This window comes from Rhagoletis pomonella, unplaced genomic scaffold (genome assembly GCF_013731165.1).
Source record: "Rhagoletis pomonella isolate Grant_MI unplaced genomic scaffold, Rhpom_1.0 Rhpom_scaffold_00007, whole genome shotgun sequence".
In the NCBI taxonomy this organism is placed as follows: Eukaryota; Metazoa; Arthropoda; class Insecta; order Diptera; family Tephritidae; genus Rhagoletis; species Rhagoletis pomonella.
The window spans coordinates 63,700,420-63,719,671 of record NW_023458561.1 but is presented as its reverse complement, the minus strand read 5'-3'; the positions used below and the strand labels follow the sequence as shown (position 1 = coordinate 63,719,671).

Genomic DNA, 19,252 nt, shown 5'->3' with positions numbered 1-19,252 from the left:
CTGAGACCAAAAATTATAGCAACCGAACACTGCATAAATGCGTAGAAAGCAACAAGCACCCATACATATAGAAAAAGTGGTAAACGTCTACTGCCAATTACTGCGAAATATTTATGTAGTTTAAAGAATTATGTATGTAATTGTTTAATTATATTTATGTGTACTAAGTAATTTTTATGTTAATTCCAAAAAAAAAGTTTAAGTCAGCCATTCTCAGTTAAAATTACTAGCTATTTTTGAAATTTACTATATATAATTTTTTAATGAATAATTTAACAATTCTGCAATTTATATAATAAATACATATCTAATATTTAGGCTAGTTGTAAAATTTATTTAAAAAGCTGCGCACGTTATGTGTGTTTCGTATTTATGTATAAACGTACTCATTGTAAATGAAAAGCTACAGTTTTAAGTGAATATTAATGCTAATATTTAATTGTAATTACTTTGTTAATAATAAAGAAGCGACGAGTATTTATTATGTACGAATAAAGAACTCTTTTAATAAGCCATAGAAAATGTTTTTTTTTTTTATTGTTGTATGCCCATTCAGTTTCCAAATGGAATGTGGTTTGGTTGACCCTTGAAATTAAATAAATTAAAAAAAAATATAAAAACTTATCTTATTAGGAAACTGGGGGCAATCACGGAATACATGTATAGATCCACGTGCCTACAGAACCGGCTGTCCGTCTCTGCAGAAAGTGCTTGTTGAGAATATCTCGCATAGCTCCTTCCTCTTTCTCCTTCGCCACTGTTCGAAGCTCTGAAGTATATTTTCACGATGGACCAAAAAAAGTTGTGGACCATAAAGATTCAATTGGATCACAAATTTGGCAAGAGTGTCAACCGTTTTGTTATAATCGAAGCCCCCATGGCTAATAGGAGTAAATGAGTATATTGGTTTTAGTTCTGCCTAACCCTCCGACATGATATTTATTATTTTATTATCTCATTCTGCGAAGGCGTTCGCGGGAGATGACATTTAAAATGTAGGAAACTATGTATCCACTTTTATGAAACTTAGGTTAAAATACTCCGACCCGAGTATTTGCAATATCCAGCTTGGATTAAAAACTCAACCCTTATGGATATGGTAATACGGAAGCATGCAGCCTACCATTCAGTGCTATTCGCCTGGTATGCTGAAGTTGACTGCGGCCGACACCTGTTGCATTCCTGCTTATTGATTGGTTACACTGAAAAAAGACACATTCGTAAAAAATAGATATACTTTGACATTTAAAACACTCATACATACATACATAGGCAATGAAAAGTCCGTTTCTAAAGGCTGCTGATATGTATGACTTAATTGGCGCAGCAATAAAGAATTCGGTTCATACGGGTGCTTCTTCTCTGTTAACATACTTTATTTTTTGAGTACCTAAAAACTCCTTCCCAAAGCAAAATAAAACAATTTTATGTTTTTTTTTTCTAAAACTCTGTTATCTCAATGTTTATTTATTCATTATTAAGAATTTATCATAATCAGTGTTTTCTAGTTTTTAAGTCATCTTGACATATTCGGTAGCTCCTGCATGCTTTCAGCACACTTTCTAAGCGCTTACTACCCGAAAAGTATTGTTGCTTTGCTTTCGAATATTTAGGATATTTTCCAGCGTTCATAATTTTTATGTCCATTGCTTACTTTGTTCTTTTGTAATATGTTTGTTTTTATATGTGTAGTAATACTAAATAAAAAATTTGTTATCGAGAATGTGTTGTTGTTTTAAGCAACTAAAAATTGCAGCAATTGAAGTATAATTCCGATTTGGAGAAGCTAAGCAAGTAACAAGCTTTATCGCCTACATAATAATCGTAAGTATGGGCATAAATATGTAAAGAAATTGGAAATAAATGGGCATAATTTTAGCAATAATCAAGTGATTAACAATTTAATCAATACAATATTTATAATAGTCTTCCAATCGATTTACAATAAATGGAATTTCGATATAATTTTAATTCGCTAAACACATAATAGAAGCTGTCATATATATAATCACTTTGAACAACTGAATACCATTTTTAGCTTTTTATGCTTTTTTGTAAAATATGCAACAAAAAATTAAGTGCAGAAGTGAAAAAAATAGCACTGTAGTTACAACTTAAGCAGATAATAAAATAGGGAAGCGTTTTGTGTTTTAAAACTCAAAAGGAAGTTCATACTGCTGGCGCTTCAATTACATACTGCTATCATTCATACAATGCAAACGGTATATAGAGATAATTCAAATAAAAACCATACTGAGAACGCACGCTGTACAAAAACTATATGCGCTTTAAGTAATGACACATTACATTTACTAATTTATGGAAATGCCGGCGAATGAAACCTCCAAGCCCGCATCGTTCGATTCCATGCGGCTTTTAATATGCGCTAATGTGTTTTTGTAATGCATTTCGATTTGTTTAGTCTCCTCGGTGGACTCCAGATTTGGTAAGTCCTCGTTGATTTTGGCGATAAGCTGAAACAATTTTTGGTAATTAAAAATTTGCCATTCTTTAGAAAATATTATGAGGCATACGCACCTGATTTAACATTGCCACAGTAATCAGGGAATTACCACGTTCGAAATAAAAGAGATAGTGATTCAACAATTCGACATATAGCTGCACTTGTACACCAACGTCCAAGCACTAAAGGGAAACAGGTCATAGAAATTTCTACTGCACGTAAATGTATTACTTGTTACTTACATGCGCAATTATACGTGCGCCCTTCTTCAAACACTCCAGCGTGCGTTTCTCATCACGCATCTCCTCACCATTTTTCCTATAAAAGATGTAAATAACCAGTTATTTAAAATAGAAAAAGCAACTGTCTGGACTGAACTTACTTGCCACTCCAGAAGAGCGCAGCGCACGCCACCACACCACGACACTGATCGGGCTTCTTCAATAGTTTAGAGGCTGCAAGCGCACAATTTGTGCGCAAAGGCTCAGCGTTCTCTTCACTAAAGCATGCCATTTGTTCGAATGTGGACATGATAAGCATAATTGCTGCCAACTGTGCCTTTGAATCAGAGATTTCATCCTCGTACAGTGAGAATGCTTGCGTCATAAATTCATAAGCCACTGTTTCGTGATTTGAGTAACCTATTTCACCAATAACCAGCGCACCTTGTAGGTACAAACGCAACGCCAGATCGGCCAAGTCGGCTTTGGCTATCGCCGCAATTGTGCTGTGGCAGTATTGTAATATTTTCTGGCACTTCTTATCCCAGTTTTCATCCTCCTCAGCGATTGCCTTATATTTATAGGCCAATTGGTAGGCAGAAAAGATGAGTGGCGGTAGAACATGCTTGATGCGTTGTGGGCCACCGGCGCCCAGATGCTTGCGTGCGGATTGTAGAATTTTATACTGCATGTCGGGTTCATCGGACTTTATATAGTGGATGAAACTGCAAAACAACATAAAGTTAACTAGCTGTGTGCATGCAAGAAAAGGTCAACCAAATTTACCGCGCAACAATGCCTTGCTCCTCGGCGAATTCTTCGGGATCGAAGTTATTACCATTGACTGGTTGGGGAACTGGTTTGCCATCCGGACCAATGGGCACTTCCTCGTCTTTGATTAGCGGTGTGATTATGGTCAGTACATGTTCAGTTTGTTCAGCTGTTGGTATGAGAGTTTCAAATTCAAGCACATTCATAACCAAATAGAGGGCCACTGATTTTCGTGAAACATAGTCGAACTTGTCTAGTAGTGGCGTGAAGTTCTTTAGTTGTATAACAGTCAGTGCATTGTTGTAGAAATCGATGCAAATGCGCAGGAGACGCGATAATTCTTGATTTACCGACAGGAAATGAGAAATGCTTGAAATAATAAAGAAGATGTTCCATGGTTAGATGCTATAACAATAACGCTTACTTTACAATTCAAAGTATAGCTTCAAAGGCAAAAGGAGCTGATAGTAAGAGGTTTTCCAATATAACTCGGACGACACCAGGGGATATTTTGAGAATAAGTTTCGAGGCATTTCTATTGCACCTTTCAAGGTACACTTTGAATATCTTAGTCTACAGTTAAAAATTAAATTTACTTACTTATTCATTTCTAGGCTCTCCAAGATTTGTGTCGTGGTGCCAAGCACTTTATCCACGTAATCAACGCGATCTGGGTAAACTTTTTGCGCGAGACTTAGCAGCGCAATCTGCAGAGATATCGTGTCTTCCAGTGGCATATCGGTGCGAGTCTAAAAATATAATTCCAGAAGAGTCTTTCAAGCATAATTATCGTATGTTACAAAAACCAAATTTTACAGGAAAGGGTTTTTTGGATTTTTCTCTGCTCTGGCTAGCATCATCAATACAAAAGTTCAGATTTGCAGAGATAATTGGGAAATATAACTAGACGCAGATTTTTTTGCAGAAAGATCTCTAAATTCTAATTTCTTAGCACATATGATAATTTCACCCATAAAAAAATGTATTGTCACATAGGAGAAAATTTGCAGTAAATTTTTCGGGTAGCTATTGGGATTTAAGCCGTAATAAAAGGACAGGTGATGCGATATGGGTTGTAAAACAAAATTGCATCAAAAAGTGAATTTCGTAAGAAAATGTAACGTACGATAATTTTGCGCAGGGTCGATATGTTCGGAAAAACAATTTATGAACAATTTATCGTTTACGCACCTGCACAATATTTGCCACTTGAATGCTGAACACTTCAAATAACTGCACTTCAGGCGGTATAATGGACTCAATGTCAGTCCCGCTTGTCTGCGAAAATAAAATATTTCCTATCATTGTATGCTTAAATGTATAAAAGATGGTTTTGCAAACCTTGCCACTCCTCTGATTGTAGGCCGCCAAGCGGTCGATCAAAGAAATTATTATATTCTTTACGTTTACACCAGTTTCCAGTTGGGCACACGACTTTAGGAACGGATCTAAGGTTTGCAGATGGAATTCATCGGGAAACACTTGTATAATACACTCCATTAGGTACTCCTGTGCAATAGCATCACGACAACTAACCACCTGCTCCAATATACCAGGCAATATATAGCGCTGGTAGTGTTCCAACGTGGCAGATTCGAGTTGCGAAAGACGTACCAGGTTCGTGCCCACCAAAATCTTTAGCTCTTCACGTTCTTTCTCGCGCCGTGACTTTTCGCTAGAGTGGCCCTGATGCTGCATACGCACCCATAATTTATTCATCTCTCCAAAGTTCGTCAAGACGAAATCGATGGCATCCAATACATTGCCATGATGTTCGTTTTCTGCCACAAGCACATCAGGCAATATGTTGCGCGTGCACTGCAGCAAATAATTGCGTAGGAAGAGCCCACGTAGTGGATGTTGCACACCACGGCACATCTCTACCAAGTCTTTGAGTATACTACGCTTAAGCGTGGAATCTTTTTTGATGTACACAATACCGACGGTAATGAGCAGATATAGACGTGGCACAATTGTATGCGAATACTGCACAAGTTCATAATAATCCGTATCTTTGTTGGCTTTTTCGCTCAAATATAATTCCAGGTGGCAAAGCTCATCGGTGATGGCCATATCTGAGGTTTTGAAAAAAGGAAACACTTCGTATGAGAAATTCAGTGACAATGTAGAAACCAGTACAACTAACTTACATAACTCATAGTAACTCTTCGGCGAGAGCATGGAGGTGCGCAGCTCGCTCAGCATTGTGCTAGCACATTTAAGCGCATCCAATATGCGATCCTTGTCGAGGAAGTGATTCATTTGGAATGCCTGTTTTTTCGCTGTGCCTATAGCTTCGGCCAAAAGCTTCTCCTGATCGTCTAGACCACTCGGCATAGTCTGCAGATTTTCGCAGAAAATGAAAATATGAAATAAAATAAATATTATACATTAATACATATGATGCGAGCATAAATGGTTTTAAAAAAGCGCAGGTCGAGTTGGCATACTCTACATTGTTTAGCGTAGATGCAATTTCATTCCAATCATTATTTGCGTCTTGGCATCAATTGAGAAATAGCCAACAACAACCGATCGACATACATAATTCATATGTATATCGCGCGAAAAATTACTTTCAATAAATGCCCGTTAAACACATACATCCGAATTTACAGATACTCGAGCAAGCTTTAAGATATGATTGTATACATGTAGAAACATACATATATTTTTCTAAATATCAGATGTATAACCCATATTAGAAGTGCAATTTAACAGCGGCGATGAGTAGAATAGCAACACCAATTAGCACAATTGTAAAAACAACAATGGAAATGTTCTTATGAATTTTTTTCCGAAGCCACAACTACAATACTACGTACATATGCATGTGAGTGTATGAGCGAATACTTTTGAATGCACACAAAACTTTACAAACGTACACAGAAATATGAATTGCCAGCCACACCAAGTCAATGATAAGCGCATTGGGAAGGTAGATTTATAAGAATCAGGAGATTAATTTTTAAAACGAAAATTTTAACTTATGGAAGTTGAGCAGGTATTGTTAAAATAACGATGGAAACATTTCCAAAAGCCACCTAAAAATAAGTTTTGATGAGCTGAATGAAATTATGTATTTAAATTTTTATTGCTTGGCGATTCCATGATTTTATTTTCGGTTAGTAAGGTGCTCCCTTGTGTTACTAAGAACATGGAGGTGTAATATTTCAGATCTTAATCGTTATGCACTTTTGATCGAGCATTAACAAATTTAACAGTATGAAAAATGCAGACCGAGTCACGTCTTTCTAAAAGCCAAGCAATGACAAATAAGCTGTTCTAGTGCTCTAGCGAGGAGTTCATTGGAATATGATTTTAATTTAATTTTACAATCTAGTGGGTGTACGCTATTAAAAAGAGTAGACGCTGATAAGAACGTATGCACATGTAGTACACATATATTTTCACATCTACATTTGCATATATTCAGTTAAACAATAACAATAGCGAGATAAAGTTGATCATTATTGGTTAAATTAAGCCTGATCATTCGGAATGAAAATGGCAATGATTTCAGTTAAAGTTTGACAGTTTAAAACGTTTGCTGTGATCTAAATGTTTGCAAGTATAGTTAAGAAATTACACTAGGCATTTTATAATCAGAGAAGTAACTATTATTATCATCACATAAGATTTGCATACGTTGCAGCAAAGGATACAATATAAAAGGCATTGTGCCGTCAACTGGCAGATGCTTCCCTTAGAATTTATTAATGACAATCAAGTTAACATCATTGGCAGCTTGAGAAACGTTAGACACAGACACAAACTAGCGTAAAAAAGTACAATGTGATTGAATTGTTCATAGATAACATTGCAATTTAGCGCAGAGACAAAAGTACACAAGTGTTAGGTGTAAGACACATTATACACTACTAGCGCACAATATGAGCATGTGGATTAAGACGGGAAGGTACCAGGAGATGAATGAGTTTTTGCTGAAAGTGGGTGTATACCAGTTAGCCGATAAGTGGCAGTATTTTTATAATGTGAGTGTATGTGTTATTGTATTTGGATCAATTACCATGCGGCGTTCGCTACTGACACCGCCACCGCCACTTGGGCTGTAAGATGTTGAATTCCATGGATACATGCCGACCGCCGTGATTGCAGTTGTGGTGGTAGTACAATTGTCTTAATAAAGGTTTTATGTGCGAGTTTATTTTGTTTTTGTAAATGTTGTGGTAAATATAGTCCGATTATGGCGTTTGTGGTGTTTGCTACGATATTTATGACCTCTCAGTGGGAAATCAATAATCAAAATTGGTATTCAATTAAATTGTCGAAAATGGTCATGCAACGTCATTAAAATTTTTAAGGCGAGTCACTTGGCGCGGGTGGTGGGTGTGCAGACTTCGGAGCAGCAGCCCTTGCTTATCACCACCTCTACCGGTACAGCTCAGGCACTCTTGTTATTTTTCCCCAATTTACGCAATTGCCACAATTGTTTGCCGCTTTTATGTTTATTTTTTTGCAATTTTTGTAATCTTTTTTCGTCTAAAAGTGGAGCTGCTGTGGCCAACGCTGCGCACTTACCATGTTCTATTCGCCTCTGCTTTGTGGGTGTGGTGCAAGAAAACAATTTTACGCGCAACTTTGCCTTCTTTTTCTTAAACTATTGTTAAAGCCACTTTAATAAGCGTTTGCTTAACTTTTAAAATATAATTGCAAAATTTTTCCAACTATAATCTTTTTCTCTCTTAAAATTGATCTGTCAAACAAATGTCAAACTTGCTGGAATTTTTTCATTGGAATGCACTACCGGGAATCATTGGAAAACACTACGCAAGTACAGGGTGATAAGTTTTTTTGTTTCCACTTATTTGTTTTGGGATTTTTAGGGATGAAATGCGAATCGGGTGGGAAATTTGTGTGTCATTTGACAGTTGAGCCATGTTGGCGTAGTTAAAATTGAAGCAAATGTTCAAGTATCGTTATCTCGAAAACTGGAGCCAATCTGACAAAATTTAGAATGCCCCAATTAAGTGGGATCAACTTTCAAAACCTTTGCCAATGTTTTCAACTTGCACAGTGTAATAAATAAAAAGAACAATAATAAAAAGCACATCTATATGTGATAAATTTTTGTTTATTAGTTATTTTTTATTATAATAGTTTACTTACCGATGAATTTGGCCTAATTTTTCTCAATAAAAACTTGAAACAATTTTATCGGTCGGCTTTTCAACGACAAAATATTCTTAGCTAGGTTATCGACAAATCTACCGACAATATTCGCTAAAAGCGTGCTTGAGAATTGCAGTTAACGAAACTTGTCGGAATCGTTAGCTAACGATACGAATATTGTCGTTAAGAAAAACGGGAATCGCACTACTGGCCTCAAATAGCTTGCATTTGCACGAAGGGCTTAGGCCCAATTAGGATTTTTGCCAGGGTATTAGTCTGGATATGTCTTTTAAGATTGGAGGAGCTCTATCTAGACTGGTTCGCTATATAATTCTGTGCTCCTTGCACTTTTGAAGGGTTTTACGAGTATGTTGTTCCATCGTGACTCAGACATTCGTGCGAATCACAAGAACATTTCCCTCTTCATGACTTCGTCTGCACAGTTTATTGTCTCGACCTCGGATTCATCAAGAGATTCTCCAGCCTTCGCCAGTCCCCTCGCGACGGAAATGTTTCTATAGCCGGTGTGCGTGAGTGTACTGCTTGTAATAGATTGACTTTCTAATGTAGGACGGTTTCGTTCGACCTGACCTAAATATAATTAATGTGATACCTTGGAACTTAGAAAAGGTATCTGATATACATGCGTAACAGTCTTTCCAGTGTCTTTATCAGGATGCATGTGAGACATGACGTGACGATGTAATATATGGTATCAGACGTCCGGAGTACACTTGAGATATGGAATGAATACTTTGCAAAAAGGCGTGGAATGCCGAGCTGCATGCGCTTTTTAACGACGTGGATATGGTTGAGCGAATAAAACTGTACCGATTGTGCTGGCATTCGCATGTTGAACGCATGGATGGCGAGGCTCCGGTGAAAAGATCGTCCATCGCGGCACTCATGGGTGGCCAACGGAGGAAAGGGCGCCCACGAATACAATGGAAAGACAAAATGCAGAAAGACCTGTCTGCCCCCGGGCTGTATAACTGGCGCAAACTCACACCTCTCGGTTTGACAATGAAAGACACTTTGCCTCTTTTCCAGCTTTGCGAAATATAGGTCATGCTGATGCTGGCTTTGCAGACCCTCTTAGGCCGAGCCCACGCAATTTGCGGTGAGTGGCTTTTATTACTGAGCGGCGCCGCTCAACTTCTGGAAATGCCGCTCATTGCAGGGCCACTTCAATAGTATTTCATATTTTTTAATTTTAAGTTGCTGAACGCTTTGCCGGCCAATGCGTGGCCTTGGCCTTAGGCCAGCATACCATCGGCTCCAGTAAGTAAAGTAATCGGGCAGATAATGAGTGCAATACAGAGCGAGGGTTTTCCCCTTCTCTACTCTTTCTCTCCCCAGGAAATCATGAAGCCTTGACGACGTTAACAAAATCAAAAGCATTGTCTATAATGACAACGGTACACTGTTATTTGTTTCTTAATTAACTTACCTTTAACAAAAAATTAATAAATAAAAAGAAGTGCACATTTTATTAAGTTTATAAGTTTATTTTACGATTTGACTTAGAAAAAATAATGTACATATGTATGTAATTATGTGGTTGCTTTTCGAAATATGCATTTCAGTTATATTTTCAATTTCTTATAAGCCCTCTCAACTACACTCTGCTCGCTAGTTCTACTCAACAAAAGTAAACGTTTTTATTGAACTGCAAAAACTGTTACACTGTGATTACATATCGACTTTTGTCTACCAACACCAGTAATACATATCTACAAATTCGATACACCGTTATGCGCTTTACTCATTTTTCAAAACTACTATTACACGGTACTGTTTTCCAGCGGAAATATACATCAAGTTTGTAATATCTTAAGACTTCCGCAAAAATATTTCGGAAAAATATTAAGTTTGACGTGAGATTTTATAATTAAAATTATTTACTCTTAAAAATATATTTTCTAAAAAAAATCACCTCAGAAGATAGACAAGTTTAAGCTTAAAAGGTCAATGTTGAAAAATTTTATCAACGGAAAAAAACATTAAGATTTTTGGAAGTACTTTCGAAACGGTCTTGCTGACGTGGATATTAATATTTTTCCGAAATATTTTGGCGGAAGTCTTAAAGCATAATAAATTTTATAATTCCGGTGGAATAACGCAACTTGTTTTTTGGTGATACACCCTAATGTAAATATGCGAGTTTGTTGTTAATCATTTACTAAATCTTATATATGCCTTGATTAATTTCAAGCTTCTCTTCAGTACACATTTTTAGTCGAAAAACATTATATATCTGGAACGACAATTATACATATTTATGTGTACATATAATTTTTATTATTATTATTTTTTATATATTTTTAAATATTTTTTGTAAGTGAATTTTATGTTTTATCGCTGGTAATTTTTGGATTTTTTCACCAATGTATGGCATTTTTTTTAATGAAAATATCAACAAAATTATGAGTAAATTTTTTTTATTTTATTTTTATTTTTTTTTTTTTAATCTCCCATTTACGATTTAATTGGACACATACATGAATACATGAAAAAAATACGTCGAATTTTACTACCGATTTTAATTGTTGATCCCCCATTTTGAGGAACATTTTCTTCCAACGAATCGATTATGCAATTCGTGTGACACTAAAGCCAACCAGCCGGCTGTCGGTGAATTGTTTTTCGATAATTCAAATTGGTCGATTTCAGTGCCATCATAATCTTGACATAATCGATCGTTTGATTTTTTAAATTCCATTGTGCAGCATATTTGATTATATTCAATATTTTTTTTTTGTTTTTTTTTGAAATATGTTTGTATGTATACATATTTATTTATTAATTTTAGTACACAAATATACAAATGCATATACGATAATCAAATGGTTTGCTATTTAGTTATGTCCAACATTGTGGGCCGGGCTAGTGGGTACAAAAATTTTCATTTACGACTATCGTTACTCAAATATTATAATTTTTGTTCACAAGTACAATTATACATATTTTTTCGAAAACATTTAGAGTTTTACACCGGAATTATGTGCGAAATGGATTTTTGATTTTGTTACTATGTATTTCTATACATACTACATTAATTTTTAATCATGAAGCTCGTACAAAATATTCGTATTCGCTTTTTCGCTACTTTTCAGTTTCTTATTTGTTCTACAGAAAAATCGAGTTTTATTATACATGTTTATAAAGTCAATGCCAATTTTTTTTACTTAAATGTATAATTTTCTTTTACTAAATTTAAAATCCTAGAAATTTAATATTAAAGTAAGTGGTGGTTTATAAATTTAAAAATTTAATTTTTTTTACACAAAATTGCTACCCAGAAACCATACAAACGTTATCCGGGACGGACAGGCATGGGCGTTACTTAATAATCACTTACTATTAAAAAAAAAATTAAAAAAAAAAATGTTATACTTATATTTTCTTGTAAATACTTTTTAATAATTTCGCCTTGTAAGTGTACAAAAAATGCACGATGTTTAAAACTTTCTCCAATACTACCGATTTTGGAACTGTGATCCTAAATTCTATGTAATTTTTCGCTATATTTATGTTTAAAGCAATTTAATATTTTATATATTTTTTTCATTGAGTTATTTAAATGAATGAGAAACTAAAATCATAATACTAAAATAAATTGATTAGTTTCAAGATTTTTCCATCACTGGCAACTTGTTTCGAGAGAACTGACAGAGTGAAAACTATTATTGTTATTATTACGACACAAACCCTGCATTCCTACAAAAAAAAGTCATTTTATTCAAGATAGTCATTAAGTGGCCTAAGACTCTCCCATACAACTCCTTCGTTACCTTCAAGCCCTTAATGTCCCGGGAGCCACCACAGCCTTACTCTATCGTGGGCTCCCAGATGGTGGAAGAGAATTTTTGTAGTGTAAAATGAGTATAAGGCTTTTAACGTTGCCTAAAGATCCGACATACCGAGCCATAACCGCCAAGCGAACCAAATCGAAAGTGACACTTTTTCAAAATTTTTATTTTTTTATGCATAAATGAATCTATATACTCTAGCAGCATTGCTGAATCAAAAATAAATTTTTGAAAGAATACAATCTCGAACACACACTTCGGTTGCTACGACTTCCATCTGAAATATAGTTGGATATGTGCCTATTGGCAGACTTTTCTGGAATATTGGTCCAAGTATGCCTGCCGCAGTACTCCCGTCGTCTATCTTCGATCCGTCGGTATACCATAATTTGGATCCTCCGTCAATCGTAGATATTATCGCTGTACAGCAACCCACTTTAGAAATTCTAAGTCTGTAGACGATCTGCACTTTTCATGCTGATTGCATTGGGCAAACGTAGGACGCTTCCACAGGCCTATTTTTCAATCAGAATGGACAGGGGAGGTATGAATGTCATGACAACAAGGACAGATGCGCACAGCGCCTGTGATGGCCACGCCGACCAGTCGGTGCAGCTTGCTTAAGGGGGGACCCCTCTTACTTTTTCAGCTTTTGTAAGAACGAATTTTATAAGCGTATTCAAATACCATGGGTGATTTACCCCAAATTTTATCAAGTAGTTTCTGATAGACATAAAATGCCCTGTAGCATTGTTGGTAATATTCGAGAGATGGGACTTCCAATTAGGCCTTTTGTCGAGAGTTAATAGACCTACTAGTAGCTGTGATTACTAAATTTATATCTACTTATCGTCTCTTCTCAGATCTCAATTTCTGTCCTGGCCAAGGTGGGTCTAGTTAAGTTGTCATTCCTTTTTTTTTGGTAATAGGGACATTGGTGGAATTAAGTATTTATTGATAATCTCTTTTCAGTATACCTGTCTCCAGTTCCTTTTTGGTGTTGTTCGCAATCTGAAGCAAGTACAGTGTTAAAAGCTACCGACTTTATATATGTCATACATTTCGTACCAGGGAAGGCTATATCGAGGATTTATTTTGGCCATCGCTGCCATATGCTCGCCTATTTGAATCCGTGCTTATTATACGGCCAGCACCTAAAACAAATTCAAAAAACAAAAAAAAAACAGGGATGCCAGAGATGTGCGCATCTGTTAAGGGATTTATTTGCCTCATTTTCAGGAATACAGCAGTAGCTATATTGAATATTCTCTATCCGCAATATTCACAAAAATTAATTTCTGATTTTAGAACCCAACTGGGATTTAACACTCATCATCTGACGTTGATTTTGCAATCAAATAGTAAATTCTACTCTTCTGAAAATTGCAACTAGAGGATATTGAGTGTAAGCAAACAATTAAAATTTATGAAATGTAGAAATTAATTAATTTGTCTTCAAAATAAATTATTTTATTATTGTATATACATATATGAATGTATTAGTAGCTATGTTTATTATTTTCAAATTACTTACATTTTAAAAAATGATTAAAAATTTTATGGACACCCTGTAGCTTGCGTGTGCATTAATCAAGCTTCGGGCCTTCGTTTTCGAACACATTTCTTTTACAATACCCAAATATACTTAAGAGTGCCCAGGTGCAAAAAACCCTATAGAAAATAATAGAAATGGAGATGTCTGAACAGGAAGCTGGTGTGTACATTGTACCGGGTGTACTAGTTATGAAGCTTTCGGATTTATTTATTTTTTTTTTGACGATAATGCATTTTTTAAACACATTTTCTTCAACCAAGGCGAATTGTTTTGCTACAAAATGCAACTGGTTTTATTAAAATTCACTGCAGAATAAACATACAGTGACTCAAACAAGTGACCAGGTGTTGATTTATTTTAAATATTCCTTTTTCGAGTTTATTTTGTTGTTATTATTTTTATATAAAAATATGGTCCAAGCTTGAACAAATTTTCATCAAAAATTTGAACTTTTAAATCTGAACTTTTTGAACATATCTGGGTTTGCATATAATTTGTTAGTCGAAAAATATTACGAATATGTAAAAAAAATCAACACCTGGTTACTTTTTTCAGTCACTGTAGATATGTATGTACACTAGGGTGGGACAATTTTTTTCCAGCCACCCCCAGAATTTGAGTATATCGAAAATAGGAAGTCGTGTATTTTTTTATTTTGCGCTGCGATGAAGAATAGGATCGGCGCTTGTAGTGTCCAGTCAAAAAAGCTGAGCTTAACTAGGTTGTACCCTCTACCAGACCTTTGCAGTACTACTTATTCAGGCAGAAATAACAGTAATATCTTAATTTCAGACATATGCGCGGTACCCCAGTGAGAATTTTTACAAGTCGATCCTATAACTCAAGCTCCTTTGAATGTGTCATCTGAGTGAGGTGGCATAATTGAGCTATGACAAATAATTAATTTCTTCAATATTTTGCTTGTATGTACTATTACTGAACTAAAGCAACAGTGATGAGTTACTGAGTCGCATGCTTTTCGAAGTCAGTTTGAACATTAGGGTGGGCTGAATCAGACCAACTTCAAAATCGTAAAGAACTGTCGTTGTTCTCTAAACGGGATGGCTGAAAACTTCGCTTTTTCGGAGAGTTAGGACCCTTAACTCTGTTTTAATGCCTTGCATGTGTCGAAAGATACGAAAATCCATGGGTTGAGATTTAAATATTTTGCACCACATTTGTGCAAATAAAAACTTGGTAACCCAACTCCATTTCACATAGATCTGATAAAAATGTATTAGCACTTATTTGGTACTAACTACGAGTACTATTTATTACATTTATAATCGTCCTTACTATTGAAATTTTTATTGCAAATTTTCTATTTCTTACTCTACAAAAATTACATGTCCTAGGAAATGCAAGACATTTATAAAACTTGGTACGAAATTCTAAAAAATTATTCGCCTAAAAATTTTGACGGATATGGTACTTAATTATCTACGTATTTTATTAAACTGTCCAATTTTTGGGTTATCCTTTGGTTGAATGTCATACAAAACCACACCAAGCCAGCTTCTGGCGTCTGCGCCTATTCCGTTTAAATGACACCGTTTCAATAAAAAAAAGGACAAAAGGAGAAAACTTCTGTATGAAATAAAAAGTTGAAAAAAAATTAATTAATGATAATAAATAAAGAACTGAACACAAATTTGGGTTTCCAATAAAATAATATATATTTTTTCATTACACAATTATACAGTCAACTTACGAATAGAAAATATATTTTTATAAATAATTATAAATAATGAAAAATAAAATAAAAATATTTCATTTAAAGTGCGCGTGTATGATCGCGAACATATAGACATGTAAATATTTTTTGTGTATGGAAGTAATTAATTTTCCGTTACAACTGCTATTTTTTTTTTAAAATACTACTGATGAAGAAATATAAACATATGTGTGTAATACAATGATAGATGAAATTTTTACTTAATTTAGATACAAAAAAACACAATACTACTATTTACAGAATAAAAATGAAACATTTTCTCTTACATTCTTTATACTCGTATTTTTAGTCGCATACCATTTCCATATTTCACACACATTTCACTTAAATTCTTATAGTACGCAGTTCTTTATGTGAGAACAGCTTATAAATATGGCAAATATTTTTCTTTGGTTAGTTTATTCCAACGTTTTTCTCGACACGAATGTTTTCCTTACACTTCATGTACATATGTATGTATGTAGTTCTCTATTCACACGCATTCAAAACAAATATGCAGCTTTCACACGTTGAACAGCGAGTAAGTTGGCTGTAAGCTTAAATACAGCTGCTAACTGCTTACAGCACATGTAGATTTTCGCAACTCTTCGACTTGGAGTCTCGTGCCCAGACACGTCCCAAAAGACCCTTAACTTTTAGGCTGGTCGATGTGCGAGAGCCACGATATTTGCGGGGGCTGGAAGAGATGGAAGAGATATGCAAGCTGTTATTAGTTTTATGTTTGTACGTAGTATGTGTAGAAATTGGTGATTGTAGGAAAAACATAAATACGCATACGCCTAATGCTGGATTTCCACTTGGCATTAAATGGCAAACATTTTAATGACAAAGTTGGGCATTAAAAATATTTGAGTCATTACGTTAAAAAAATAGTAATTAAATTCATTTTCAAAAGGCATTTCTAAAATGCCTCCAATTTTTTGTCATTTCAATGCCTAGTGGAAATTCGGCATAGCATTCAGATATGTACATTAGACTGCATCACTCCAAAAAAAGAAAAAAACGGTACTGTGTTCCCATTGGAATTATAAAATCTGTTAGGTATGTATATTTTAAGACTTGCACCAAAATATTTTGGAAAAATATTAAAATCTATGTGAGCTGGACTTTCAAAAATGGAGCTTTTTATGAATAAAAAAAACCCATCTTTGAAAAAAGTTAAAAAATAACATCAAAATTCCCATTTCTGTGATTTTGTTCAAAATTTTTTTGAAATGTTTTTATGCAGACTTTTAAGCTTAAACTGTTTGGCATCTGAGTGGGATTTTGTTCAAAAAAGTTCTTTGAGAAACTATTTTTATTCATAAAAAGCTCCATTTTTGGAGGTATTTTCTAATCGGTCCAGCTGACGTAAATCTTAATATTTTTCCGAAATACTTTGGTGGACGTCTTCAAATATAATAAGTTTTGTAAACCCTGCGGAAAACCGTGATTTTTTTTTGGTGATGCAGTCTAATGTACATCAATTATCCAATGAGCATTTGTATTTGCTGAGTTGTATTTTAATATTGAAGAAAAATAATAGTTACTGGGAGAAGTTGTTACATCGAAAAGATGTTTAAATTTTATTTCTCTGGGAGTTCAAGGAATGAGATCGGACCAACCTAAAGGCGTTGAATGCTTCATAAAATGTATATTATTTTAATATAAAGCCCTAATAACCGTATTCATAAAAGTAAAATAGTTCTTAGTGTGCAGGTTTTACAAACCCCGTGGAAAAACTGTTTTGAGCTGGTAAGGTCCATAAAAAAGATCGGCCTTGAAGCCCCTATTAGGATAGATATCTTTCCGATAAGGAATCATTTGATATGTAGCTATTATTGAGATGATTCCAGTGTTAGAGAAATGTGGTGTATCTGACTCCAGGATGAAAGCAGCAACTACAATCGAGACTAACCTAAACTCGTTCCAAAACCATGGAAATGATCAAATTTCAATTACATTTTTACAGAGGCAGGCCTTATTACTTTTTTGGCGTTCATTTTACTCAAAGTTTTAGAAAAAACTTTAGGGCGAAAACTTTTGTTAGCTTCCTAAAGTTTTTACGGAGAGATGCAGAGAGTGAAAACTCTCTATAGTCATTTGGGGTATTCATAAGAAAAGTGCTAACTCACCATAACTCTCCACATATCTAAAAAACTTAACCTCAGTGCGATATATTTAAAACAAAATAAATTACAATACTAAACCTCAAGACTGAAAATCTTTACATCTGTTTCTACGTTTGTGTTTCAAAAATTGCGAAAAAATAGTTTTTACACAAAAAGAACCTCCCTAATATTTTAACTTACATATAACTATATGTCGAAGTATTCAACATATCTTTTGACATATCTCTCACTCACCTGCTTTGTGCACTGCCGGGCGGTGTATTGGCATCGGAAATGACATTATTCATTGGTCCCAGCGGTGAGTTGGGGTTAGTGCCGCCGGTTAGGCAGGCGCCGCTGAGTGGTGAGCAGGCGCGACGCTTAGACTTACGAATCGAACGTTTACGGAATAGATCCCTGCAAAGAAGGCGAAAAAGAATAGAAACAGTAAATAAGTAGGTATGTTTGTACAACACTGTAATGAAAGTGAATGAATGGGTAAAACGTAGAATTGAAGCAGCAAAGTGACAGCACAATAAAAAAAAATACCAAGCAGCTTTGCTTAGAAGCAAAACAATCAAAGTGAAAGCAACAATGCTTTTAGCGGCAGCAACATTTGTAGATAGCGAAATACCAACAAGGAAGTGCTTGCTATTTGTTGTTTATGTTGAATGCCACATCGTTGAACGTGTGGGTAATTCATGCCGCCTTCTGGGCGCGCAATCAATGAATCGTTCAGGCGTTGCGACTATTGCCATACGGCTGTTCAATCGGCTTAATTGTTGTCATGATTCTGCCATTTGCTTTTTAGCTTATTTTCGTTTTTCGTTTTCAATTTTTGCTAATGCACCAGTGTTGTTGTTTGTTAGTGTGTGTGCAGTTTTGTTTTTGCTTGCTTACTCGCCGGTCGGGCATTTGTGCTCATTGCACTTTGGGGCGCAATCTGTTGGTCTGTTGCTGCAATCGACCTTTATTGTTTTCATTACTATTTCAGTCACCTTTGGCTTTGGCAATGTAATTAAAATTGATTTGGGCCACATGTGTGTATGTATGTAGGTATGTGTTTGTACGTGCCTTGTATTGAATTATGCAAAAGTGTGGCAATTTCGTTTTATTCATTTACATATTTATCGTCGAGCTGCACTCATTCACTCACCTTGATTTTTCCGGATTTTCCAATTTCAAACGTATCTGCGACAACAAACCCACCAACAGCTCATCGACATTGTGATTTATGCCCACAGAGGTTTCAATGAATTTGCAATCATAGGCGGTGGCCATGGCTTTGCCCTCTGCAATTAAACAACAAAATCATTTCGCAATTTTAATTGGTTCAATTAAAACAGGCGATATACGAGTGTGTACATATACAAGCGTGTGCAGTACTTAAAATGGCATTGTTGTAGGCTAAAATTTTATAAGCTTTTTAACTTTTCAATTATGTGCTTATTTAAGTAACAGGTGGTCGCAA

The 19,252-nt window shown here is 35.1% G+C and overlaps 2 protein-coding genes across 4 annotated transcripts in view; both read right to left on the bottom strand.

Moving 5' to 3' along the window:
* Positions 1 to 1,713: 1,713 nt before the first annotated feature.
* LOC118743325 (vacuolar protein sorting-associated protein 35) lies at positions 1,714 to 8,206 on the bottom strand. Of its 3 annotated transcripts, XM_036475923.1 has the most exons (10): positions 7,487 to 7,992; positions 5,607 to 5,796; positions 4,798 to 5,531; positions 4,648 to 4,734; positions 4,057 to 4,205; positions 3,472 to 3,825; positions 2,847 to 3,410; positions 2,707 to 2,782; positions 2,539 to 2,646; positions 1,714 to 2,474 (listed from the first exon to the last, which is right to left on the bottom strand). In XM_036475923.1, exons 1-10 carry the CDS (start codon positions 7,553 to 7,555, stop codon positions 2,313 to 2,315), a joined length of 2,493 nt encoding a protein of 830 aa, XP_036331816.1. In that variant the 5' UTR covers positions 7,556 to 7,992; the 3' UTR covers positions 1,714 to 2,312. The 3 variants fall into 3 exon arrangements, with proteins under 3 accessions (XP_036331816.1, XP_036331817.1, XP_036331815.1); XM_036475924.1 differs by lacking the exon at positions 7,487 to 7,992 and adding an exon at positions 7,999 to 8,206 and having other exon boundaries at positions 4,648 to 5,531; XM_036475922.1 differs by having other exon boundaries at positions 4,648 to 5,531.
* Positions 8,207 to 15,862: 7,656 nt separating this feature from the next.
* The window catches only part of LOC118743324 (serine-rich adhesin for platelets), a gene marked incomplete in the record, with an annotated part of 111,098 nt that continues 107,708 nt past the window's right edge, over positions 15,863 to 19,252 (bottom strand). The window contains 3 exon segments of the mRNA XM_036475921.1: positions 15,863 to 16,367; positions 18,037 to 18,198; positions 18,938 to 19,073. Of these exon segments, the coding sequence (XP_036331814.1) occupies positions 16,250 to 16,367; positions 18,037 to 18,198; positions 18,938 to 19,073 (416 nt within the window).